The following is a 27,004-nucleotide window of genomic DNA, read 5'->3' on the forward strand; positions in this document are numbered from 1 at the left end:
GGGGATAATTTCAGTTTCATGAAGTCCAGGTTTTGAACGGTATTTTGTGTTTTTTTATTTTATTATAGAGACGTCCGCTGTCACGGGTGTTAAAGAACGCGTCCTGGCGAGAAAGTGTTTTTTTTTTGTTGTTTATAATGATTTATGGTTGTGGTATTTAGTTATTTAAAAAAAACGGGAGATGTTACAGGGTTATTTTCAAAGTTTGACAAAACAAATCTGAGAGTATATATATATACTATCATGCCCCAATAACAAGTCCCCCTTTTTTTTTTGATGTAATGCGGTGGACATAGGCTGAGCCTACACAACAACATCATCATTAACAACAATCTGTTGAGCTGTTATGAGGGCAAAAAGTGCAAAGGGTTAGACACAGAAATAGTGCGGTGAATGTTGGCCATCATTCTTGTTGTTGGCAACCGTTGGTAAAGTGACTTGTTCCTAGGCGCTTGACGTCATTGCATCAACACTAGCTTCGTTTAACACCCCTACATGGATCCACTCAACTGTATATTTTTTTATTTCTTCACTTTTTTATCCATTTTAAAAAATCTCTGTTCATGTGGGTGTAAGCAAGTTCATGTGGTTAAGAGGCCCAACTGGACGGAAAAATGTGCGTTAAGGAATACCTCCATATTCCTGTGGTCCAGGCCTTAGTCAAGCTAAACATGACCTGGTTGTGAAACGGTTGATTTTATTTTGAAAGTCAACAGGTGTTTTTATGTTGTTTCCATGCATGGCTTCCTGTCTTGCTCTAGCTGGTTTGTGCTAATCAATGCGTCACTGCTCCAGCATCCAGCAAAAAAATAGAAGACCTGGGGGGGGCCCGATCTGCTGGAGCCAAGACGCAGCCAGAATGGAGTTTCAGTGCCATGATGAAGCGGAGATGCACTTGGTGTATCTTGGCTGTAAAACAATGGCTGTTTTCCAAACCGCCTACTACACCAGTAGTGCCGAGTGATTTGGCTGAATTTCAGTATGTAGTAGGCAGTATGATAAAACTTGCAAAATCTGCAGTATACTAAAAATCCCAGGCTGTCCTACTGTTCCAGGAAAGTTTCTCAGTATGCAACAGACCAGTCTACTTGGCTTACTGTTTACCACAATGCACAGCTCCAATGCTATTTGTCTATGCCGGTGGCAGGTTTTGGTGAATTACTGCCATCTACTGGAATGAGTTGGACTCATAACTACAATACAACAACACTAACATTGGAAAGTCCGTGAGATTGATGTGGAGTGATGTGAAAGAAACACAAGTAAATCTTGTCACTTTAGTGGTAAAATAAGTGTTAATTTCTACAAATTCATTTAAGCCCATATAAAAGACTAATAACCTTTTCTTTTTAAACTAGAAGCAGAATTTCTATCAGCTATAAAAATCAAAAGTCAATCCATCCCAGATTTATTCTCAAATAAACAATATAACTTTTGGTGTAAGATTAAAAATCCAAGATGATGATTGTGTTGTGATATGATTTTAATCATTCTTGTTGCACATTAATTAAATTGTCAAGAGGAACCCATAGTTTGTTTTGTACATTTATAATGAAGGCAAAAAATCCATCAGCTGTTCCTCCACTTTCAAAAAGTACAGCTGGCCCAACAGACCCAGACCCAACAGAACAGTTGTTCTACATACTACGTGTAAAAGCAATAAGCAGTGTGCAGTGCCCTCTACATACTACATTCACATGTAGTAGGAAGTTTGGAAGTTTGGAAAATAGCCAATATCGCAGGCAGGGGCATTTTGGTTTTACTTTGTGCAGAAGAGGAGACTGCCAACTATTTCTTTTTTTCTTGAAAAAGTTATTTTTTTGGACTTTCATGCCTTTAATCAAAGAGAATAGAACAGCGGGTAGAGCAGGAAACAGAGCAAGAGAGGGGAGTGACATGCGTGAAAGAGGCCACAGGCTGGATTCAAACCCGATCCACCTGCAAGAGGGCAGACTTCATTGAGCCCGAACTAGACCGCCAGGCAATCTGCGCTCCAACTGTCAACTGTCTTTATTAACTGGCAGGACTACCTAAGGGTGGGAAGTGAAAACCAGTTCCTGTTGAGAATCGATAAGAAATGTTTCAATTCATCGCTATTGTTAGCCTTTGTGCTTAGCAATTCCCTTATCAATTCTTTACATTGTGCCGGAACCGCCGAGCCTTACGTCGACTAGTCTGCTGCAGCTATCTTAGCTTAGCAGTTAGATAACGTTTCCCAAGAAAACTCAGATTCAGGATTTTCAGCTTGAAGTTTTACTGAAAAACTGACTTCATAAAGAAATGTACATTTCTCTCTCTCAGGAGATTCATATTCAGTACATAGAAAATGGTATAAATCACCTCATTTACCAAAATAGCAAAATAGCGAAAGCTTGATGCTAACGTATTTGAGAAACTGCATTGATATGCTAGCAGTTAGCATTAAACAGTATAACTTCAGCTTCAGAATAGAATTTCAACTTTCATCACAGAAACATATCAAATCAACTCTTTTTAAAAAAAAAACCCTGAGAATTTCAGATGTGGAAAGCTAACAGGCAATTGAAAGGATCATGGCTGACTTCATATCAACTGAGAGCTCCCAAACAACTGCTATAATCACTTTGGGACACTAGATGGCCTACCTAACCCTAACCCTAACCCTATATTATTAATATATTACACAGAAAGTGTAATATATTAATGGGTGGGTGCAACTTTTACCTGTTTCTGTATAATTATGCCCAGAAATATCCAGACTCAGGGACCAACTACATATTATTCACTAACAGTATAAACTTAGTTTAATGTTGTTGACACAGAAAATCTGTAAAGCTACTTTTTGTACCAAGAAAATTCACAGCAGGAATTGATAAGGGAATCGATAAAAAATCAGATTGATAAGCGGAATTGATAAAATGGAATAAATTGATAAATGGAATTTGTCATCTTTTTGAATTCTAGAAACTATTAAAAAGAAAGAAATATGGAGAACACTGTCATGTCAGATCTCATGCCATCAGATTTTTTTTGTATGGATAAGATTAATTGCAGCTCTGTCATAGATGTTAGCATCTTAGCCAAATATAGTGTCATATATCCAGTTGAAATGCAACATTGAGATGTATGTATGTATGTGTGTGAATCTCTTGACTGTATAAGTCTGTGAATTTACATGTGAGTGTGTTCACAGGTAAACAAACGGCAGTATCGACATGCAAACAGACTCAGATGTTTCATAAAAACCTAAAGAGCTTGCTACTAACTTATTCCTTTTACCTCCAGCGACTCGAGGGAATTCAGCAGAAAGCATTACACAACATCATACATAATACAGCTCAGGCATCTTCATGCACATTCAAAATGGCTGGAAATAGATAAGGATATGGACTGTACATGCAAGGAAAAATAGCCCGACAGGACTGTGACAAACACAAAGAAAAAAATCAGAGCTTAAGTAAAAGTGTATATGTGTGCGTCTGTGTGTGAGTGTGTGTGTAAGCACTTTCAAAGAGACTACCTGTGCCCTGCCAAAGGCATTTTTGTGCTGAAGGCACTTTGAGGCTGTATCAGGCTCTTCAATCGCCTCTTAATCCTTGCTGTGTGGAGTGCGGCTGCTTTGAAGTGTGTGCGTGTTTGTGCATGCGCACGCTTACTTGTGTGTGTGTTAGAGAGAGTGGAAGTGGATCTGAAGGCGAGGCATGCACCGCTTACCAGAACTTAATTAATAATCTGCAGTGGGAACCAGGCCAAACGCACACACATATAGACACAAACAGACAAACGCGTGCAATAAAAGAGGGACTGAAGGGAGTGGCTGAAAACTGGGTGACAACTTTCTTTCTCGTGTGCACGCGTTCAAACTAAGATATGCACACAAGTCGCACTTGTTCAAACATAGACAATGGACAAACAGGATACAAGAAGGACAAACACACACCCAAGATTTAATCTAGGGCAGTTTGAAATTTGCTCAAGGTGTGCTGTCTCATTGTTCGATCTGGACTCTGGTGATCTTGCTCAAGGGAGAAGAAACCAAAGTTTTCTTAAAAGACTGCCAACGCATAAAAACGCCTGTGTGTGTTCAGGTCGGCGTGTCTGATTCCAGTATTTTCTGAATCTGTTCAGCGCAGTCTGTGGCCCTATAGACAGGATATTGCCTCCATATGACATATTTCTCCGACATGTTTCCAATCATCTCACATTGCTACAGAGCAATTATGGTTCCAGCATCGTCCTGAAGCTGAACTCTGACAGGACGTATAAAACTACACTCACAATCCCTGATAGGTAGTCCTGTTAAGCAGGGACACGTGGAAGGTGATAACAAGTCACATAACAGCCGTTTAGTGGATGTGAGCAGCTTCACTCTGCACATACCACATACTGTACACGGCACACCAGGGAGCTGATTTGTGGGGTTTATTTCTCAGAAACTGATTTCAAAGAGAAGCTTTTCCCCCCTCATTGCTCTGTGCAGCCTTCAGTTTTAGTGGCAGCAGGATTTGTAAGCATTCACAACAATCCTCTGTTCACTACGCATGTCTCTCATAACAATTTGAGTTCAATCTGCCAGCGAGGGAGAGCTGGGAGATGTTATTTGCTCGTTTGTCTGTAATCATTGCTGTCTTGCTGCGCCTGACTGTAGACTGCGTGTGGGAGAGAGGGAGTTGGTGCTGTAATGACAAGAGGCTTTATTTCCATTTCACAGTTTGCTATCACTGCCTGTCAGTAGTGATTCTCTTAATCCATGCTGCTCACTGTCACTGTGACAACGCACAGAAATAATGTATCAGTGAAACACACACAAGCTGATGAACATACAACAGACATACATCGCACCCAATATTAAGTACTGTTAACCAGCTAGGATCAGAAAACTGATAAACATCACTGTGGATGGGCTCAACATCATCAGGCCAAGAGATGAAAGGTGTCCCAGCATGCTTTGATACATGTAGGTGGACAGACTTAAAGAGGGATTATTTGTTTTATCAACAACAGTGGATGCACCCAACTTGAGTGCAGAAGCTTGCAGAGTATAATAGTTCGCCAACCAACGTGGAGGAGCTAAGGCTGTGTTATGCTTTCCACCTGAACGTGACGCATGAAAATGAGACGCGCAACGCAAGGGAATGCGTGAGGCTTTTATGCATTTTAACACCCTGTGCAGAGTCTGATGATGTCCACTTCCAAAACTGCAGGGGGCGGTGTATTACAAACGTATGCCAAAGAAGTTTGCCTTTGTTTACAACATGGTATATCTGTCCCGGGGATTTTCCTGTTTGTTTTTTAACTGATTCCTCTTCTCTTCCAAGAGTGGTCGCATTATCACACCATAAATTAATTACCACTTGGTATCACGGTGATCTCTGGGTGATGACTCATACAGATGCCTGCATTTCTGCACTTCAACCACTAGGAGATTCTTCCGCCATCTGGTCCGCGCGTCTGTATGGCAGGTTAGAAATTTTTGAGTGTACATGGCGTGGAAATTTTCTTTGTAAAAAGGACCACGCTAAGGGGTGTAGGTGTAAAAATGATGTCATACGTCTGCATGATGCTGAGTGGACCCCGCGGATGCGTCAAGCATAAATCAGCCTTTAACCACCAAAAAACATATTTTTTTAACTTAAGATCATCACTTTGACGGATGGTAAACGGCCCCCAGGTTTGTGAAACAGCAGTGAGAGGAAAGAAGAGATCAGCAAGTGGACAGATATTAGGTGGACAGACGTTTCTAGCGGAGAAATCCACCGTGCTCCCCAGAGGAACTTAGCCACACAACTGTCACTCGATGCTCATGACTGCATTATCTGTGGGCACTTACCAGACTGTGACAGACCAGGACGTAAACGTGAGACTGCTGAGAATGAGACCTGGTTCATAATAAAAGAACCAGAAAACTACATCCAGAGAACTGCACCAGCTCAGAGTATTAATGTGTATTTCAGGATTAATAGACTGGTTCATCATTTTATAATATTCCCTTATCAAACTTTGATTCTAAAATCTGTTTCTATTAATCATAATTTATGGCTTCACTTATTATTTCCTCTCTATATTGAGTCCATGTTTGGTCATAACCTCGGGCCCGAACCAATATTTTCATTAAATAAGCAAAGTCATATCTGTTTTTTGAATATCAGCAGTAGGGATGGTTACTGAATTAGGTACTTTTATAGGTACGGATTCAGGTAAAATCAAAAAGTACCATGTTTAGGTACCTCAATGTAACCTTGTGACTGTGAGAGAGTAAAAGAGTAGGCAATTTTCCATACTGTACATGAGCACAGCATTGCAAGTTTATATATTGAAGAATAAATTTGTTAAATTGAAAAAAATTGAGATTTTTTGTGAAACAAATTGATATTCTTTACCACATTAACACAAAAAAGTAATGAAAATTGGTACAGTTGAGTACAGATACTGATTGCCAGGTACCAAGGATTGGTACCTTATCGTTTCAAATGTAAACGGTACCCATCCCTAATCAGCAGTTAATGTTGCTTGTTTGTGGTCAAACCTGGTTAACTGAGGTTGGAAAAAGATGGCACATTTAATTATACACCCACAGACGTTGCTGGTGTTTCGGTGTAAAATGTGACCCTGTTAACTGGTGTCTCTTAGCTGTCAATCACTGATGCCTTCCGCTGAGAGTCACCAGTTAGCGTGGTTGTTATTATCTCCAAAACACCGGTTGCTCTGTAACTGTCAAAACTTGACAGACATTGTCTCTGTTGGAAAGTATTATTTCTGACAAGTGACCACGAAACAATCAAACGTTTTGATGCTGCTAACAGGTCAAAAATTGTGTTTAAAAAAAACATTTACTCGTCTGATTGAATGTAGCTTAACGCTGTGACGCTGAAGACGTAGACTGATAATCCCTCTATAGTAGGGATGGGTACCTTTCACATTTGAAATGATGTACCAATTTTGGTACTTTTGTGTATTTATGTGGTAAAATATATCAATTTGTTTAATAATAAAATGTTTTTTTTTTTTTTTCAATTTAACATATTTATTCTTCAATATATAACATTGCAATGCTGTGTTCATATCCAGCATGGAAAATCACCTACTCTTCCACTCCCTCACAGTCACAAGGATGCGTTTAGGTACCTAAACAAGGCACCTTTTGATTTTACGTGGATTGGTCCCCGGTAGAATTAAGTCAGTACTTATAAAAGTACCTTATTCGGTAGCCATCCCTACTTGATAGCGCCATTCTCTGCACAGAATTGTATACACTCTTTAAGGCCTTAACCTAGGATGGCTGTGATCTGTAAAAGCACTGATTTCTCTGAAGAAGATAAAAAAGTTTCTCCGATTGGTCACTGAACTTGCGATGAACTGTGATGAAATCTGTCTTTCTAGTTTTCTTCCTAGGTAAACTTCACTTCCCGTCTATTTATGCCTCCATCCCTACTTTGATCAATGAGTCTGCCTGATGTTTCTGATGCAGCATGATTCCGAGATGAATTAGAAACTTAACCCAAAAAACAGAGCCCAAAATCGCGGTGTCCCACTTAAAACTCCACTTCAAACCAGAGTGTAATCTATAGCATGCAACAAGATGGGAGCTGCCTGACGCCATGTTTTAATGCGATTGAGAAAGTGTGTCGCTTCCCTCCCTCCTCTTGGAGGACTTCAAAAAGTGAGCAAGGGAGCTGTGTGATGTTTTTTTGGGACGGCAGAGCCTTTACTTTGACTCTTTCATCTGCTCAGTGACTCACTCTCCCTCTCTCTCCGCCGCAGGGCCTGATGGTGCGCTGAGGAAACCAGGAGCTCAGATAGGTCTAAGCATGCGTACATTCACACAAACACGAAACATGCCCTGTGTTTGAACACTGACATAAGTTTTGTTATTTTGGCTCCGTATACCACAGCTATAGATCTGAGATGAGATGTGCTTTCAGTACAGACATTTGGCTTTAATCTGCAGGGATCGAGAGCGACATGTAACCATGGAAATAACATCTTTCCTCATATCTAAGGGTGCTTCAAAATGGAGCAGTTTTCAAATGTGAAATGAAGTTGCCGTATGACTGCTTTACATTCTGTTGAAAAAAAAAAGTATTTGGTCACATTTTCTGTTGCGTACCTGTGATATCCATGTACTGACACTTCTCTAGCTCAGGAGCAGACTTTCACAAGCTTAAAGGCACAGTCCACTTTTTTCAAACGGGGTCATTTGAGGTTCATGTCAAAAGTAAGTGTTCTACAGAGCAGTAGTTCCCAACCAGGGGTACACAAACACACTGCAGGGGGTACGCGAAAACATTTAATTGTTCTTTTCCAACTTGGCAGTACTGAGATCAGCCCGTCAATGAAACAGTATGTGTGCGCTACAACTAGTTTCCCAAGGGAGACAATAACCTGTGGCTCAGCTGCACCAAAATTAAGCAGATGCTTACCTGGAGCCAGGTATAATATAAAAAACAAGCTGAAGTGTTTCATTAAAGCTCAGATGACTGATGAAAAGAAAGCAAAACTGCTAAAGTGAGTCTGAATATTAATTTTCAAGTGTTTTATTCCTGATTTTTGAAGTTTAAATGCTTGTATAAAGGGGACTTAGTCAAAAGAGCTCCATTTTTTTGTGGTAAATGTTACAAGAGTTATATAAGGCAAGTTAGTTCTGATCATACATTTATTTAAATTACTTATTTAAAGGCAAGGCAACATATTATCTAACTTTATGTTTAACTTGAGTTAGGGAGAAGAAAATGCCTGAGAAGCAAATGTCAAAACTAAGGAGATAAAAATAAAATTTTACTCCTTTAATAAACAGTTTTGAAGAGTGATCAACACGTATAAGTGAGGGGGGACTCATGGTATGACAAAAATTCTCGGGGGTACACAAGAAAAAAAAGGTTGGGAACCTCTGTTATAGAGGATCATGTTAAGTATGATCGTACATTAGACTGTATATAGAGTGGTGTGGCTCTGCTATTTATCGTTGTACGGTTTTGATTCCAAAATATCCCCGTCACAGAAGAGATGGTAAGGGATTCTGGGAGAATCTGAGTGGAGCTGAATGACATAAATAATAATTATTTTTTGTTTCGAGAGTCTAACCACTTCTTGAGTCTACCTCCAGACATATTTTACAATCCCCCGAAAAATACACGAGAATGGCATCTGTCAATCATCGTTAAACAAACGAAAACAAAACTTTTCAGAAAAATACTAGACAGCCAAATGATATCTTCAAATCACCACAATAATCTGATGTGAGAAACATTTCTACCAGGTGTATTAATTTTTTTAAGTTTGACCACAGCCCATCTGGAATGTCTGGAAAGCCTGATTTTTTAACCTATACCGCAGCCAGTCACCAGGGGGAGCAGTTTTTGTGGAGACCTCACTTCCGTCCATTTTTTTTTTTTACACCTTATGGATTTTACTGATGAGAAACTGGCCACAGGACTGAATGGAAGCTATCAACTTTTTGATGTGGAGCTGATGTATGTCTGAGGTTTCTGCCTGTTGTTGCTTGCTAAATGCTACTAAGTACTGTACTGAGTTTCTGCTGATGAAATTTTATCAACATGAACTCGTCTAGACCTGTAAAAGTTTTTGGAAAATGTCTTGATGACGTTTGTTATGACTTGGCGCTACACTTTTCACATCTAAAACAATCCGGTACCGATGCCCGGTACCTGCCAATTGGTATTAGTACTCAACAGTGCAAATTTTCGGTACTTTTTTGTGTTAATGTGATGAAAACTATCAATTTGTGTAATAGTAAAATATATATTTTTTTCAATTTAACATATCTATTTTTCAATATAAAACCTTGCAATGCTGTTTTCATGTCCAGCAAGGAAAATCGCCAACTCTTCCACTTCTTTATTGTCACAAAGATGCATTTAGGTACCTAACCATGGTACCTTTTGATTTTACGTGAATTGGTACCCAGTACTTTTAACAGAATTCAATCAGTATTTTCTGACCCGCTTATCCTGTTCAGGGTTGCGGGTGGCTGGAGCCTGTCCCAGCTGTCACCCTGGACTGGGTGCAAGTCAATCACAGAGCTGTCGGTACCTACAAAAGTACCTAAATTGGTACCCACCCCTAACAACCACAGATGGGGTCAAATCAACTGTCGGTAGTCACATGTCTACTGAGAAGTTGCTGGCTACAGTGGATGTTAGGTGTAGTGGCGTAAGCGTTATGCTACAATGCGTTTTGGCCAATAATTCCCAAAACATCCCTTCCACTACCTGATAGAAACAAGGTCACATACATAGACATGAAGAGTTGTTTCTTTATTTCCCAACATACTTTGCTTCTCTTCAGTTTGGTAGATGTTTATAAGTCTGCTCAGTTCACTTCATCTTTCTAAAAAACGATTTTGTAACAGCTCTTGGAGATTAAAAACCTGACTTTATCTTTGCAGTTATTCTTGTAAAGTCTTCCTGTCATCCTGGATTGAGAAACAGTCCTAGAGACTCAAAGATGGTTTATTATCATGATATTCATTATTTTCACGAAGGAGAGGATTCTTAAACCACGCACGACATTTGTCTTTGATGTTCCAGCCTGTAATTTGCTCACTTGACGCTGCCTCCATTTTTAAGGGATGATGAAAATAAACCAAACTGTCATATTTTACAAGTTCAAGACAGATGGACACCAAGTGTACATTTCTAATCTACTCTGGTGATCTATAGAAACAAAAAACATAAGAAAAGTAATTCTGTCACCGTCAAAATCCTCATCAAGCCGCCTGTGTGTTCATAAATAAATACACAACTTCTCACGCAAGAAACACTCTTGCGTTTGTTCAGCTGCTATGATGTAACCATGTACCAATATGAGACTTAATTCAGACACACACGTCTGATAATCAGATTGCCTCCAACAGAACAGCCCAAACTTGATCTGCTTCTACCCTAAAATCAGATCCTTTGCACTTCCTCCCTGCGTCTTTGTCTCCCTGTATGTGTGCCAGTGTGAGGTGAACGTGGGCCCTCTTTGATCATCCCTCAGCCTGTGTTTCTCTCCTCCTCGTCTAATCCATGACCGACTGAATAATGTGATTTGGTGTATCTCCAAATGGCAGAGGACCAACCTAATAAGTCAGCAGTGACAGAGGAACGAAGGAGAAGAACAAGACGCGTCTATGACAACAACGGCGGTGACAACAACCTCGTACCACCATCTCCTGGCTGAGGGAGAGAACAGTTCACTCTTAAAGGATCAGGGTACGCAGACTTATAGAGTTTGGATTAAAGCCGAACAGAATGATAAAATGTTGAACTTTGACCTTTACAAACTGTCAGATTTTCCTACTTTAACATCGTGCAGTACCATACAACAGCAGCCAGATCTGGAGCCATACTGGAACCACGACTTTTGTCAGACTTGGGAAAATCTGCAGCGTGCATGTTTCATACAAAATGCATCTTGGGTGGTCTGTTTAGAAGTGCAGATCCCCAAATATGGATGTGAAAGCAACAACAGCCCAATGAAGCCACATTAAGATCCCACTGGTCCCACCACATGTAAGCGTGGGTCAGGGACGCATGTGTCCACACATGGAGAGCAGTGTGAAAGCAGATGCATCTCCAGCCACATGAAAAGGCTGCCTCGTCAGCCTTGTACATAGCACAACAAACAAAAGTTATTCCCAGATCATTGTCTTTTGAAAACAGCTTCAAATGAGGGTTTGAACTCTGTGCCCGGGCTGAGGCAACAAAACGCAACTTCAGTCCTCCTCTCCAGCTGTAAGACTGATCACAAACAACCAAATGCAAGTGGGAGGACTAAATGTGCTTATAAATGATCATTTCAGACATGACGCGAAGCCACAAGAACTGTAACCCACAGAGAGGATTCATATGCAAAGGAAACGTCTGGATAAAAGAGGCTGGATGTGCAGAAAGCCAGCATTAGTCAATAAATCTTTGCCTGAAAGCAAATATTACTGGAACACACATTTAATCCCATTTGATGGACGAAAACTAGTCCTTTTAAAGTCACAAATCACATTAAAGCTCCTGTGAGGAATTTTTAACTGTTCATGAAACAGACTGAAACGACCTCTTTATGAACTCTTGAAGCAAACAAATAGTGTTCAAAGAAAACTGGATCCTGAAACACAGCAGGTATCTCTCTGTCCACAGGAGGCGCCAATTCTGATACGAACATAAAGTTTTAAACAGGAGCTTTAAACATGTAGGTGATACTTTATTAAAGTTCAGTTAGCTCACACTCTTCTGTTCTTTCACTCACTTGTTCTCGCTTCTCACTATCAGCTGATCGTTGTATCAGCTTTTTTCTCTATCCAATCACATCATCACAGCTTCATCATAAGCCAATCATCACGAATCTGTCAAAGTTTAAATGCCGTCTCTTCTGCGTGTCAGCTCTTTCAGGCTCACATCACGACCCTCCTCCTCCCTGTGCACCTCCAGTCTTCATCGCTTAGTTCTCTGTTCTTCAGCCCACTCAAGACTTTTACCACCACCAGTGTCTAGACTCCATCAGGGAACATTCATAACTTATCCTGTCATTGTACCCCCTACATTGAGTATTGTGCTTCACACTTGATGGCGTCTAACAGCAAAACTTTATCTTGAATTTATTCATAACTCTTCCTGGTGTATAAGTCTCTCCTGCTTGAAATACAGTTGTCTGGCAAACTTTGTCACCTCTAATTAGGGATAGACCGATTATAAGCCGTGCTGATTAGCGGGGCCGATATTTGGCATTTTGGTACATATCGGCATTGGCCTTTTTTTTCAATCCGACGGCCAATATGAAACCAATTCAAAACTTGTTTCGGCTCTGATGTGTTTTTCTGCCTCTTAAAAAAGCTAGACTGCAGACATTCAGGACCTTCGTGTTGATGCTTCCCTGCACAGAGTTTCTCCCTGCTGACCCTATGGAAGCCCTAGATGGACAAAACATTCAAAATTAGTCATGTAAAACCAGACAGAAAATTTATTCAACTGCATTACATGCCAGTAGAAGGCAGCACAATCTCAATTCTGTCCATTTTTATAGAAGTGACATTAAAATTTAGGAAAACTTTATTTACTGTAGAAAACTTTAGCTATTTAATTTTCTAAGTTTTCATGCATCTTTATAAAACATGCTGCTAAGCCTGGGAGCTGTTTAATAAACTCATGTTTGAAGGCATTTGAAAGAGGTAAAGTGTTGGAGTTTGTATTTTTACAACATTTTTACGGCAATATTTTCCCTTTGACTGCAAATTTTTAACGGCTTCAAATATCGGTTGTTGGCCTCCTTGCCTACTAATAATTGGTATTGGTATCAGTCCTTAAAAAATCCATATCAGACTATCTCTATCTCTAATATCTTCACAGACTGTAGAGTCATGTTAAACAGCTGGAGAAATCTGCAACTACAACTACACAACTCGTACTCCATGTGGGCCAATCTAGCTTTCAAAGACTAAACCAACTCCATGTTTGACTTTTCCCACTCTCTGTGGGGAGGAAAAGGCTCATTGCATAACAGATGCCCTCATATGTCAGGTTTGCACGCTGAAGAAGAGTGAGCTTGGTTGGGGCACATACAGAGGGACTCAGGAGCACATGAACATATTTTCAAGCATTTACACTATTTTTAGCCCTTGTGCATTACCTTTCCAAAAGTTGTGCAATTGTAGAAGCTCTTTTGCACGGCATGACTTATTTGGTGTGTCACCTTCCCTCCACAGCGGTTAAAGATGTTAGAAAGACATTATAAAGAGAAAATAACTTGATTTTTTGGTAGTCCTTTTTTCATTTTCAAGTCTGCAAGAGATGTCACTCTTAGTTTACATCCATTTTTTAACCGATTAAAACTCCTCACAGGAGCTTTAAAGTGATACTCTGGGATGGAACAAGTTGGGTCCTATCACAAGGTTTAGGGCAGAAATTACCCCTACAGCAGTGTTTTTGTGCAGCAGAAGCCCAGGGCGCACGCACCAAACACCCCCTCCCTGCTCCTCTGCTGGTTTCCTCTGCACTCAGACGGGGCCATATTTCACTTGACCTAAATCACAAATAAACAGACTCCCACCGAAAAAATCTTATATCGGTCTGCATTCACGCTTTATTTAGAGTATTTTCAGAATGTTACTTTCACACAAAAACACCGCTAAATAAGGCTCTAGTTATGATGTGCGCCCTGGGCTTCTGCTGCACAAAATCACTGCTGTAGGGGTAATTTCTGCCCTAAACCTTGTGATAGGACCCAACTTGTTCCATCTCGGAGTATCACTCCGAGAATAATCTTTTCAAATAATCTTTATTTGGTCAAACTTGAAGCCTTCTATTTTTTTTTAATCTTTATTCATCTTAGATTTCAAGTGACAATCATATCAGGAAGAGAGCATTATAATTATTCTTATAAAAAAAATGTATCTGTAATTTTAAATCTTCAATTTATGAAGAATCACCCAATAAGAATTCACCGGAAATATGACACATCTCTCTGCCTGGTGATCATACAGATCCCTGAGCTTGTGTGTGTGTGTGTGTGTGTGTGTGTATGGTGGAACACTCGGTTCCCACACTTCCTCTGAGCACAGCTCATCAGAGACAAAAAAAGAAATCTCCTGATGTTCCGGGCTTTGCCACAACTTGAATGCTCACCGGTTTTGGTGCTGTGGGATGGGGGCATGGGGAAAGACAGAGAGAGTGATGGTGGAGGTGTGGAGGACAAAAAGAAAGTTTGATAAGGAGGTGGTGTGGGTGAGAGGCAGGATTCGTTTCTCGCTGTAGCCCAGAGATGAGGCGTCTTTATCTGGCACACAGGCAGCTTCACAGGCCCCTCAGTGGAGAATGGAGATTGGGAGGTCTGGGGTTGTGTGTGTGTTCAGTCTCACCAGTGAACATAGACACACACACGTACACACACACACTTTCAAAGATAAACTTCAATAGCAGCTGGACTAAAACACCCCACCCTCACACACTTTCTCCTCTGCCTACCTCCATCACTTTTCCTCCTCTCCTCCTTTCTTTTTGATGCAGCTCAAATGTATGGAACTATCTCCACGTCTGATCTTATCTCTCATGATTTTCTGTTTCTCATTATTTCATTCCAACAGCTTCCACTGACTACTCCCAAAACATCACCTCCATCCCCCTGTATCCCTCTCTGTCTCTCCCTTAAACGCGCGCGCCTTTGATGGGAATCCATTCATGGATTTAATGGATTTCTCCAGCCTTTTTTCCAGGATCTGGAAGATGTGTTCAAAAGAGAAAAAAAGGAAAAGCTGGCCTGCCCGGGCTGTGCTTCCAAGAGTGTGGTGGACTGCAGAGGACAGCATTTCTGTCTGCATCAAAAGAATGAGAAATTTTCAGCTTACAAAACAGGGCGGACGAGTCAATATGGATCTGAGAGCTGACTGACTTCAATACCATGTGGAAAAAAACAGGGCAAAACGAGATAGTGAAACTTTTCCCTGCCCACTCCGAAGCCAAACTTGGAAACAGATTAGAAAGTAGAAAAAGAGAGAGGGGGGGGTAAGACGTTCAACCTTTGGTGAGGTTTTTTTTTGGAAGCATGCACTTTTAGCTGACAAAAAAGGACTGAGAAATCATTAATCTCTTTTATAAAAAGTGAAACTAGCACATTGCTTTTAGTGTTATCAGTTTAAGTTCAACTTTCAGCCACACACTGCTTTGAATCCTCTCCAGATTCTCTGACAACTGTGGGTCATTTTTTTCCCTGTGTACAAAAAAGAGAGTGAAGGGAAAGGAATTAAAGTGTGCCAAAAAGATAAAATAGCTTTTAGCTGCTTAACAGCCGTCGCACATCCAAAGAGAGGAAGAAGGGACTGATAGGAAAAAGCATGATTTCTTCAAACACGGATTACCCTGTAATAAGCAAACTTTCCCTCGGATCGCTCTTCCTTCAGTACCCCCGGTTCTGTGTGCCATATGGAGCCAAAATGGCCGCCTGGTGCTTTGGAGGTCCCTGCATTCCGAGGCTAATGCTGCGCAGCTGGCGCGGGATGGTGTCTAATGAAAAATGCTCTCTTTGATGGGCCCTGCAGAGGGATTAGGTTCTGATCAACACCACCTTAGGTCAGCTTCCTGCTAGACCAGCACAAGATTATGGGTGATTTCACAGCTGTGGGTCCAGTTTCTTTGGAGGTAAGGGGACCGAAAATGAGACAGAAAGAATAAGAGAGACAGAATCTCAGGACTTCTAATTGAAGCCCCTCCTAGTTCACTTAGAGGAAAGCGAAGCTACCTCTACCTAACGCCATAAACAGGAGTGGGTTCTAAGAGGATGTCTGAAATGAGACATGCAGATGTTGAACCTGAGCTTTAGAGGGGCTGTGAAGAGTTTGAAAGTGATGTTGAAAAAGTCTCCCTCCTAGATATATGCCTGATCGTAATCTACACTTTAAAATGAGATTATCAATGCCAGTGTAGACAATTTTGAAAATGCTACTTTGGTGCTTCTTTGCAGCTCACCGATCAGGTTAGGTAAGTCAGTAGTTCCGTCTGGGCTTTTAGATACTTAATCTTGCACAGGGTTGCACTGGCTCACACCACAAGCTTTAAACTTGGCATGACTCTTGCCCATAAACTGGGATACTAATTAGTGGTCTGGGGGTACTATCTTATGTTTCTTAGATGATATTCATTTTGAAAAAAAAAATTCTAGGCGGCGATAGGTTTTTACATGTTATAACTCTATTTGAAAAAAATATATATATATGTCTGACAAAATTTTGATTATGACATTTTATCAGGCAGCCTATGCTTGTTAGCTTTCAATGGATACCAAAGGATACCAATCACCATTTAGTGTGGACATGTTGTCTTGTGCAGAAAAGGTCCCCACACAAAAAATTTAACTTGACACCCACCCCAGGAATTTACCTGTGGGTCCCCTCTAACTAAAAAAAAGTAGGTTACCCTACCTTTTCCACAAAAGTCTTAATGAAAGCCCTTTTTATAATTGCCCTTTTTATAAAGGGGCTGTGAGAAGTTTTAAAGTGATCTTGAAAAAGACTCCCTTCTAGATATATGCCTGATCTTAATCCACACTTTAAAATGAGATTACTAGTGTCAGTGTAGGTAATTTGGAAATGCTATTTTGTAGCTTCCCTATCGGGTTGAGTAGGACATGATTGATTTACAGCTACGTCTCCATGACAACACCACGCTGGCTGATGCAGTTTAGTCGTGAGAAGAGAGATCTGTGTTTTTCTCTGCTTGAAAACTATTTCTGAGATTAATTTTGTAGTAATGGTGGACACAGGAGCCTAACTGTCAGACAGAAAAAGGACAGAAGAGCAGAAGAAAGAGAAACAGGAGCGTGATAGAGCACGAGCTAAAGGCTAACACAGGAGCTAAACTGTTTGTGCTAATGTTGATTACAACCCACAGTCAGCAGTTATTCTGCAGTGGTCTGTTCAAACTTGAGAGTCTATCACGTTAACTCTGCTTGGTAGATGACTGGCACGATGTAACCAGGATTCACTAACGTTACACATTACAGACATGTCTTAGAGCATTGGGTTGTCAGTAGCGCTACCAAACTGACAATGTTAACTTTTTGGCATGTTAGCCTATGGATATGTCGTAGCACCGAGCTAACACTACACAAAGCTGGCTACTGAGGTACGCTACAAATTTACGTTTACTGTAACTGTACTGATAAATATCTTACCTCATTGCGTTGTATCCAGTAAAAAGTTGACTTGAACAAAGAAAAAAGGCCTGTGTTTGTTAAAAGTCACATCTTTACAACGCTGTGTGTGAGACTCCAGGGCATAAGGTGGCAAGGCAGTCCAATTGAAACAGATCCTCCTCACAGCATCTTTAAATGAAACCATATAGATGCACTGATCTGTACCACTATCCTTCTCTGACACACTTGTAAGGCACAGGTTTCAGCAGACCTTTGCTTCTTAGCAGTTGGGATAGAGTACATTTGATCCCTGCCCTAAATGTCCACATTCGTCCTTGACTAAGCGCCTGAATTTAATGGATTTCTATCATCTGCATGTGAGTGTGTCTGTAAGGAGACACGATTTGTTAAAGGCTTTGGATAAAAGTGCAACATAACTAGTCCCAGTCCCCCTCTCCAACACACACTGACAACACAGACACAATCTGTTCTCACTGTCAGCACTGATGAAAAACAATAGCTAGATAAAGACAGGACTGTTTGCCAGCTCTTTGACAAACAACAGAGGGAGAAGGAGACAAAAGCAGAGCCAGGTGTAGAGAAGGTAAGATACAAATGTCCCAGTTCTTTTATTTTGCTGCCTGAATAAGTCTTAATCTGCATGTTCAGACATGTCCCCAAATTTCTTTACCGTTTCTGTTTTAAGAAATGGATCATTACTTTTTAAGCAAAGGGAAGAGAATGATGTAACTTTCCTGCCACTGAAAGCATCTATTTCTTGTTTTTTCACGACTCATTACCCACCCTTTCTTGTGCCGCGTCCCTCTCCTGCTGGTGGCTTCTCTCGAGGTCGCTGCGGATTCGCTCCATGTCAGAGCGAAGCCGGTCCAGGGAGGCCTCTTTGTCCAGGAACGCCTTTTGTTTTTCCTCCTCTCTGAGCGTCGCCATGTCGGCCAACTGTTGCTTCTGCTGGGTACGTAAGTCCTGAAGTTCATCGTGTAGACTCGACAACTGATCTTCCAAATCTGAAATCGTCTGGAAGAGAAAGACACAGGTATGTGGATTGATTAAATTCAGGTGATTGATATCAACTCAAAATGTGGAATCCATTAAAATATGGGTTTAAATATTTTTGTGCTGGACTGTGTTTTTCTTGAAAGGTTTATGACTCAATTTAGGGCTGCATGATATGGGCAAAAAACAATATCTCAATATCTTTTGGCAATATCACGATACACGATACATATCTTGATATTCTAAATCACTATATAAATGTTTAATTCAGCCCTTTGATGTATAAAATGGCACCAGTACAATGATTCAAGCAGACCCTTCAGTTGATTTTTTATAATGTAAATTCTAAAAGGGGAAAATCACAACAAGGTTAAGTTGCAGTGCTTGCTGTGGGAGGAGCACCAGCAGAGCAGCAGAGAGTGAAAAGAGCGAATCACCAAGGAAATTTACATTCCGACGTCTGAAAACATTAACGTGACTATTTGTACTCAATGGTTGGGATATACTCATTTTATACATCTCACATGCAAAAACCCACGATACATCGAGTATATCTGATACATTGCTAGGGCTGAACAATTAATCTAATTTAAACCAACATCGCAATGTAACAGAGTGCAATTTTTAAATAGCAGGGTCTGCAATTAAAAAAAAAATAATAATAAAATAAAATAAAAGTTTCATGTACACAGACCTGGAGGGGACATAGTAACTTGTGCTCCTTGTGTCTTAAAACCAGCAAAAGTCAAAATGCTGTTTTTTCTGTCAAAAATATTACACGTCTACAAGGATGAATGAAGATATATTAATCTTATGAATTCATGCTTCAAGCTATGTCATTTCATCATAGCATGTAGGCCTGGCCTTCATACTATAGAATGGTAGAGAATGATTTATTCATTGTTTTTAGTAAATAATGCAAAAGACCCCCCCCCCCCCCCCCCCCCCCCCCCCATAAATAAATAAATAAATAAATAAATAAATTAAAAAAAAAGTAAAATTGCATGCTAAATCGCTATCGCAATATTGGTCCAAATAAATTGCAATTAGATTGTTTTCCAAAATCAGCCTATACTTCAACAGTTGTTAGCTTTACTTTGCACTTTTCTAATTCATCCATTGTTCAAAACGATCTGTCACTGTGAATTGAAATTTCATGTATCCAAAGTACAAGTGGTGTTGGTACTCGGTATCGTTGGGTACTCAAGAGGGAGTACTCGTACTAGCATTGGTCTGAAAAAAGTGGTATCGAATAGGGATTGACTGATCATAGGCCAGGCTGATTATCAGGGCCGATATTTGGCATTTTGGGGCACATCGACATCTGCCGATTTTTTTAATCTGACAGCCGATAAACAAATTTAAAACTGCGTTGTTGTGGCTCTGATGCAGCCGCTCCGCTGTCTGCAGTCACTACTCAGTCCCCAGCACTGTCCCACCCACAGTACCATCTGATTGGTTACAAGCAGAGCCATGGATTGGGAAAGAGCCAATCAGCAGTGCAGTTATTAAAGTTATTGTAGTTACATGAAATTTTGGAAAACTTTAATTACTGTAGAAAACTTTAGCTGTTTATTTTTTTAAGTTTTCATTTAACTTTATAAAACATGTTGCTAAGCCTGGGAGCTGTTTAATAAACTCATGCTTAAAGGTACTTGAATGAAGTTAAGTGTTGGAGTTTGTATTGTTCAAAATTTTGACACCAATATTTTACTTTGACTGCAAATTAATATCGGCTTCAAATTTCGGCCTCCTTGAATACGAATAATAGGTATCGGTATGGGCCCAGAAAATCCATATTGGTCTATCTCTAGTATCACACTTCCTAGATGAAACATTTCAAACATCTCATATTCAGGCCTGTCCTCACACATTCTGCAACTTTTCTGTGCATTTGTAAGAGTGAAGAAAATGTGTAAGAGAGTGTGTAAGAGTGACCAAGAGGAAAAAATGAAAGCTGGTATTGGATTTATGGTGAAAATATCGAGGCATGTATGCGTAGATTGCATCCTTGGCTGGCATCTCCTCACTGAGAGATGTAAAGCTATCTGCAGCAGCCTGCGCTGTAGGATTTGAGCACAGAGAAATGGAATTACTGTATCTTGGCGCGGATGACTTCCTTTACAGTTGAACTGAATATAGAAAAGTTTTTCTGACATACTTAAATGTGTCGGTTTTCCTCTCTGGGGTCTTTTTGTGGAGGCTGCTGCGATGGTGTGACCCTTTTTTTGACCTCTCTCTTTTTAAATCGCTCAGCTTTGACTTTACCCAGCAGAGCCCTTTAATAGAGCTGCCAGTGAGAGTCAACATTATATCGTAGGAATGCTAATAAGCACAACCCCGTGGCCTCTGAAACACCAGAAAATAAGACTGGTCTGACAATGTGTACTGAAACAAATTCTCCAAGGTTTGGGGAATGTCAAAAGGAGAAGATAAGCTCACTGTTTGGTCAAACACTGCAACACTGAGCCAGGATGATTGTGATTGTTTGAGAAGAAAATGAGAACAGGGTTTAGAAAGTGAAAGAATTAGTCTTGTAATCAAAGTTTCACATGAATCCAAATTAAAGGGAAGTGAGAGGGCATACTGTATGTGAATTTGGGATTCGCCTCACGTAAAACATGTTTATTAGCATGATCCGATTACCCCATCCTACTTATGACAAGCAATGAGGAAAGCATTGTAGGTGCCTTTTGAATGCAGAGTTTCACCGTTCCTTACCTATATTGCACTTATTCCCCAGCTATTGCACATCCTCATTACTCTCTTTGGTTTACTTGGTTTATTTCTTACTTTGGTTTGAACTCGGTGCTCAGCCTCGTGCCCCCCCCTCCTCAAAAGCATGGGCATCCCAGGACAACGCCATGTTAAGGCAATCAGACAGAAAGTGTCTGAAGTCTTTTTTAGCGGGCACTGGGGAGAATCAAAGAGACTTCAAAGGGGTGTCACAAAAACAGGCAGATGCTGTGGCTCCGTGTTATGCCCCCCCCCCTCTCCTCCTCCTTCCTCCTCCTCCTCCTCCTTACACTGGCACACAAACAGACCTGCTTTAGCACACATATACACGGGCAGAGAGCCACATGTGGTCTTGCTGTCACACTCACACACACACGCTCACACATTCAGAGAGAAAAGAAGGTGAAAAACAAACACGAACAATCCCATGTCTTCGTGTCTCACTCCCTTGTCTCCCCACATTACCAGTCGCACTTCTTCTCCAGAGCTTTCAAGGGCAACCAGCTATTAGATCTGAGCCCTGAAAAGTCTTTAATGTATAATTCTCTCTTTAACAAATGTGGCCGATCCATCATCCAAAAAGAGAGGAAAAAAAAGTCTTTTAATAAGTTGGAGTATAATCTAGCAGAACAGAGGCATTGGTCATGACACTTTAGAAAGTTAAAGCCAAAAGAGCATGTTTCCTTTGGAAGTGAGTGAGCACAGCTGCTTCCACAGGGCACATTTTAGCATGCTGATGTGGAGCTCTGTGACGAAGCAGCTCTTAGCGGCAATAGGAAGGCGTCTACGAAGTGTATTGAGCCGAATCATGTCGGATAGAGCACCTAAGCAAGTGAAGAGAGACGGGAATGAAATGGAACAATGGTTAATGGACCGTACAGTTCAATCAGGAGAGGATGACACCAAGTCAAGTGACAATGGGAAGCAAATAACTCCAGTTTTAACGCATGAGAGGCTGCACAAACAGACAGGGATGACTGAAGAGTTCCCTTACAGTTTCTTTTTCAACAACACAACAGTTTCACTGCAAAGAAAAAAAACTTATCAAGTGTTTTTGTCTTACTTTAAGTTAAAATTATCTTGTTATATTTGATATGAGCCAAATTCAACTGACAGGTCGAGAAAAATATTTTTTTTTTCAAGTTATTTAAAGGCAAAAATGAAGTCTGAATTGCTTGTAACAAGAAAAAAAAATCTGCCAACAGAGGAAGAAAAGTTTGCTTGAAACTAGGATTAAGTCTTAATACAAGTATCTCTTCTCTTGTTCCATGTCTTTAAACAACTTAAAAAAAGATTTTTTTTTGGTCAGGTGAAGTTGGCTCATATTATGTCTAAAAAGACATTTTTTACTAAAAAAAAAAAAGTAAAAAAACACTAGGTAAAATTTCCATCTTTCCAGTGTTCTTTTTCACAGCGTGCTTAACAGAATGTTGTGGCTACTTCTCTGTACTCTTGAAAACACCAATCCCGCCATGCTTCAGTGAAGTTTCTCCAAATGTCTTAAAACTGCTTTGAAGCCATTTTCTTGGCTGAAATGCTATTAAAAAGACTAGTAAGTTTAAATGGTATGCTTAGCTCTAATGCACCAACTTTTCCATTAACCTTTTTGGGGAACGTCTTTGTGGATCACTGGCAGGCATTCAAGATTAAATGTTGCATGTTTTGTTTCAGAAAAGTATAGCATAACTATGACATAACTCTAACCAGGCTGATATTCTGACTTGGCAAACACAGGTGTAACTGAAAACATTTACAATGGCTGTATTCCACACAGGCATGCCAGTGCCAGTGTCCTGGTATTATTCATGCTGGCGTAATGACATGGCTCACAGGCACACCAAAATGGAACAGAGCTATAATTAATCTCATTAGTTACTGTACACTCAGGCTTTTCTCACTGAGATCACTCAATGGGAGTCGCTTATTTGCATAAGCATGACAGGTGGAGCACTTGAGGGTTTAACCCTTTGGAGCTGGTGTTATAAACCAGTTTTACTAGAATTACATTTTGGGAAATAGAGGTAATTTTCTTCTAGCTTTGAGTTAAAGGCTCTGTGAAGACTATCCTTTTGCTGTTGACTGCAGTGACACCTTTGGTCAGCGTTGGTAGTGTTTTTCTTGGACAAAGACTCAAATTCCCATGAGCACCATCATTTTTAAGACGCGACTCTTGTCAAAATGTGAATTTGTTTAGGGCAGCAAATTACTGAAAAGCAAATCTTCTTTAGACACTACTTTTCTTTGTTCAAGTCAGATGTTTTCAGGATGCAAAATGTTGGTGTAACGCATTTACTTATAATTAAGTAGTGCTATTGTTTGAGCAAACTCAGTAAACTCATCTACCAACTCCAACCTGACCAAGCAGAGCTAACGTAACCTCGCTCTTCATTTTATTGATAGACACACCTTTGAACAGACCACTGCAGAATAACTGCTGCATGAGGGTTGGAATCGACATTGTGTTTTAGCCCATGTATAACACTCTTCTGTTTAGCTTTCTGCTCTGACATCATTACTTCAAAATAAATCCAAGAATTTTTTCTTTCAAGACAAAGTCTAGCTCTTGCTTCTCACTGCTAAACTTTATTAGCTGGAGCAGTCCCCACTATGTTGCCTATCTGTTCCTGTAGCAGAGTAATGAAGCTGATTGTAGGTGGGGGCCATATTGGATATGTCGGAGGCTTTGAGCTTCCTTTCTGACAGTTTTAGGGCACCTATCAGTCCTGTGAGCTAGGCTGTGTCTCTGATTGGACAAACTTGTGACCTTGTCTTCTCAGAATCCCCCCGCGTGTGATGATCGCGAAACTAATATTTTAGGCCTAGACTGTATTTGAACCAGGCAGTGAATATGTTATTTAATGCCGTGGGGGGGGGGGTGACAAGGCGTGCACGTGGTTTCCAGTCCTTCTCATTCTCATTTTTGGTGAATAGCAACTTTTAGCACTTTCGCATAGGCTTCATTTTTCTAAACCCGATGTTGCCCCTTGGCATTCACTGATGCTATAGGCTGCTAGCTGAAAAGCTCTTTAACTCCCAACTGCCACTGAAGTCCTTCCTGGGCTCAGTATTTTGCCACTATGACATATAAACTTTCAGGTAAGCTGAGATCAGATCACCATTCAACCAAAAGACTTATGGCCAATCCCAATTCTAACCTTAAGCCCTTGGTTTTGAAAGTGCATGTCTAATGAAGTGATGTCCCAAATACACAAGGACAAATTACCCATGATATTGATATTTTTTGTTTATCAGATTTCTAATCATTTGCTACGTAAATATTTGCTATTTTTAGAATTTTTGGTGGCATTTTGAAATCTCTTGTTATAGCAATCTAGCTAATTCTGCTATAGCAACAGCTACAGCTAACATTAGCTACACCGATGTAAGACCAGAGTGACAGCAAACAGGCTTCACTCTAATAGACAGCATTTCATGAGTGATCAGACAGCTAAGCTGCGTTCAGGAGCTTCATCAGCTACAGAAGCTATGATAAGCTAATGTTACGGTATTCAGAAGCTACATAATGTGGCTTCTGAATACTTTAACTTTAGCTTACTGCTAGCTTTTCATAGCTTAGCTGTTTCATCACAAGCGTAGAGCAGTACATCGTAGTGAAGTCTGTTGGCTGTGAGTTCGTCACCCCAATCTGACATCAGTTTATCATCACTTTATAAAAATGCGTTTGCTTCGGAAATGAATAAACAGTCGCTCTGCCTACGACAGCCATCGAGCGTCTAGGTGTGATGACGCAGTGGGAATCGAGTGGCATCTCCTGTCTAACAGATGTGTATGACCCCTTCCCCTTGGCCCTCGAAACAGAGGGCCAAGGGGGAGGAGTAGATGAAGGGGAGTGACGATTGGGATTGCCCAATCGTTTAAACTTTTCACTCTACCAATGAGACACAGTGGCCCGTTACATCACCCATGAACTACTGCTAACCCATGACAGTGCTGAGGCCCCTCTGAAACATTATTTGTGTTTTTTATGGGGCGGCGGTGACAAACACGGCCGGTACAGTCACAAGACACCCAAAAACAACCATCTTCCTTGACCCATGCTGGTCGATCTAAAACCCATTTCTGGAAACCGGGTCAAATTTGATGTGAAACAGGAAGGGTTGAGGAAATTATGATTCATGATGATGATGTTTTAAGGCAGCTGTGCAGTAAGAGAGGATATCTTGGAGTTAAGAACATGTTTTAACAACACACTGCCATCGAAAAAGACAAATGCTCAGCAGTAAAACAGGTACTGGCAATATACACACTGTATGGATCACTGGAATGAATGTAGTAAAAACAACATGGGTGAGGCTTTTCTAATAATTGCCTCGCTGATGTCAGTTGAATACATTTTTCATCTGCAACCTGAGATGAGATACATGTTCATGCTAAGTGGCGTAAAACAGCTGAAACAGAGCTGTATTGTGCAGCACATCACAGAGAATCTGCCATCAGTGATGACTTCACCCATGATCAATCGTTACGACTGAGGAGAATATCTGGGCTCTAACGTTCACGCTCAGGCGAATGTGGGAACATGTGATGAAATCATTTAAAGAATCACAAACACAGTGACACGTCAGCGCAGTGGGATGCTCATCTGCTTCAGAGAATCACTGAGTAACAAGACAAGACCCACTTGACAATACCAGATCTCAGGGACCAATCATTTGGTAAATGACAACACACAAGCACCGAGACGATCAACGTGCACACCGTTCTAGCTGTCCGCCTTGTTCTCTTCATCAGACATCCTCTTTGACTTCTTCTGTCATCACCCTCTTCATTTGACTCATCACAATCACGTACTCGGGATTGAAACGCTTTGAAAAATTGACAGCATCATTATTTAGTCCATCACGGCCCAGAAGAAAGACCTCACAAGGCTCTCGCGCTCTCCCATGCTGTTTGAAGTCCAGATGGCGCGTACGCTCCTTCAAAAAAAAGGAAAAGCATAATTATTCAGGAAAATAATACCCATTAAACGAGTTTTTGAGGAGGAGCTGGGCTTGAAAAAATATGAGTGATGGCTTTTGTGGAGAACAAACAATTCTGTTGTTTGTTTGCACCAAAAGGAAAAATTAAACAAGGCTTCAATTAATTTATAATGCTGGGCCTAGTTTTTGAAGTCAAACTCCTGCTAACGTTTAAATATTGAAAAGCCTCACACAGACACAACGTAGAAGAAAGCAACAGGGAAACATGTTAAAACCATTTTATCTTACAATGCTACTAACTTTTATATTCATCAAAACTGTTCAAGAAGATCAGGAAGATATGTTTCACAGAAGGGAAGTTTTTTAATAGAAAGTGACGGCAAAGTTGCGTGATTAGTTAGGATTAAAGGAAATATGAGGAGAACTTTCTTCTGGGGGAGCAGGACAGCAGTGGGGAGGAGGCAAAAAGAAAGTCCACTGCTTCAGGATTTGGGGTTATGACAGGATATTCTGGTGTAGAGCTGCAATGATTAGTCAACATAATCGACTCGGCAACTATAAAAAAATTCATCGATGTAATTCTTAACAGTCGACGCGTCATGTTATTCTTTTTATTGTTGTTGTCATATGGTGAAATCAAATACAGGGGGTAATGCTCATCTGTAACTTCAGTTTACTGCATGAGGCACCAAGTTAATGGATACTTTTATGGGAAAAGA

At 40.5% G+C, this 27,004-nt stretch overlaps 1 protein-coding gene across 2 annotated transcripts in view; it reads right to left on the reverse strand.

Annotated features, from left to right (window-relative positions):
* The window catches only part of LOC141809443 (axin-2-like), a 211,143-nt gene that overhangs the window by 95,563 nt on the left and 88,576 nt on the right, over positions 1 to 27,004 (reverse strand). For both annotated transcript variants that reach the window (XM_074696462.1, XM_074696460.1), the window contains exon 21: positions 18,400 to 18,630. In XM_074696462.1, coding sequence (XP_074552563.1) covers positions 18,400 to 18,630 — 231 coding nt within the window. The remainder of the gene's footprint in view (positions 1 to 18,399; positions 18,631 to 27,004) is intronic.

This window comes from Halichoeres trimaculatus, unplaced genomic scaffold (genome assembly GCF_033239565.1).
Source record: "Halichoeres trimaculatus isolate MK-OKI-2021-1 unplaced genomic scaffold, fHalTri1.1 fHalTri1_scaffold_20, whole genome shotgun sequence".
In the NCBI taxonomy this organism is placed as follows: domain Eukaryota; kingdom Metazoa; phylum Chordata; class Actinopteri; order Labriformes; family Labridae; genus Halichoeres; species Halichoeres trimaculatus.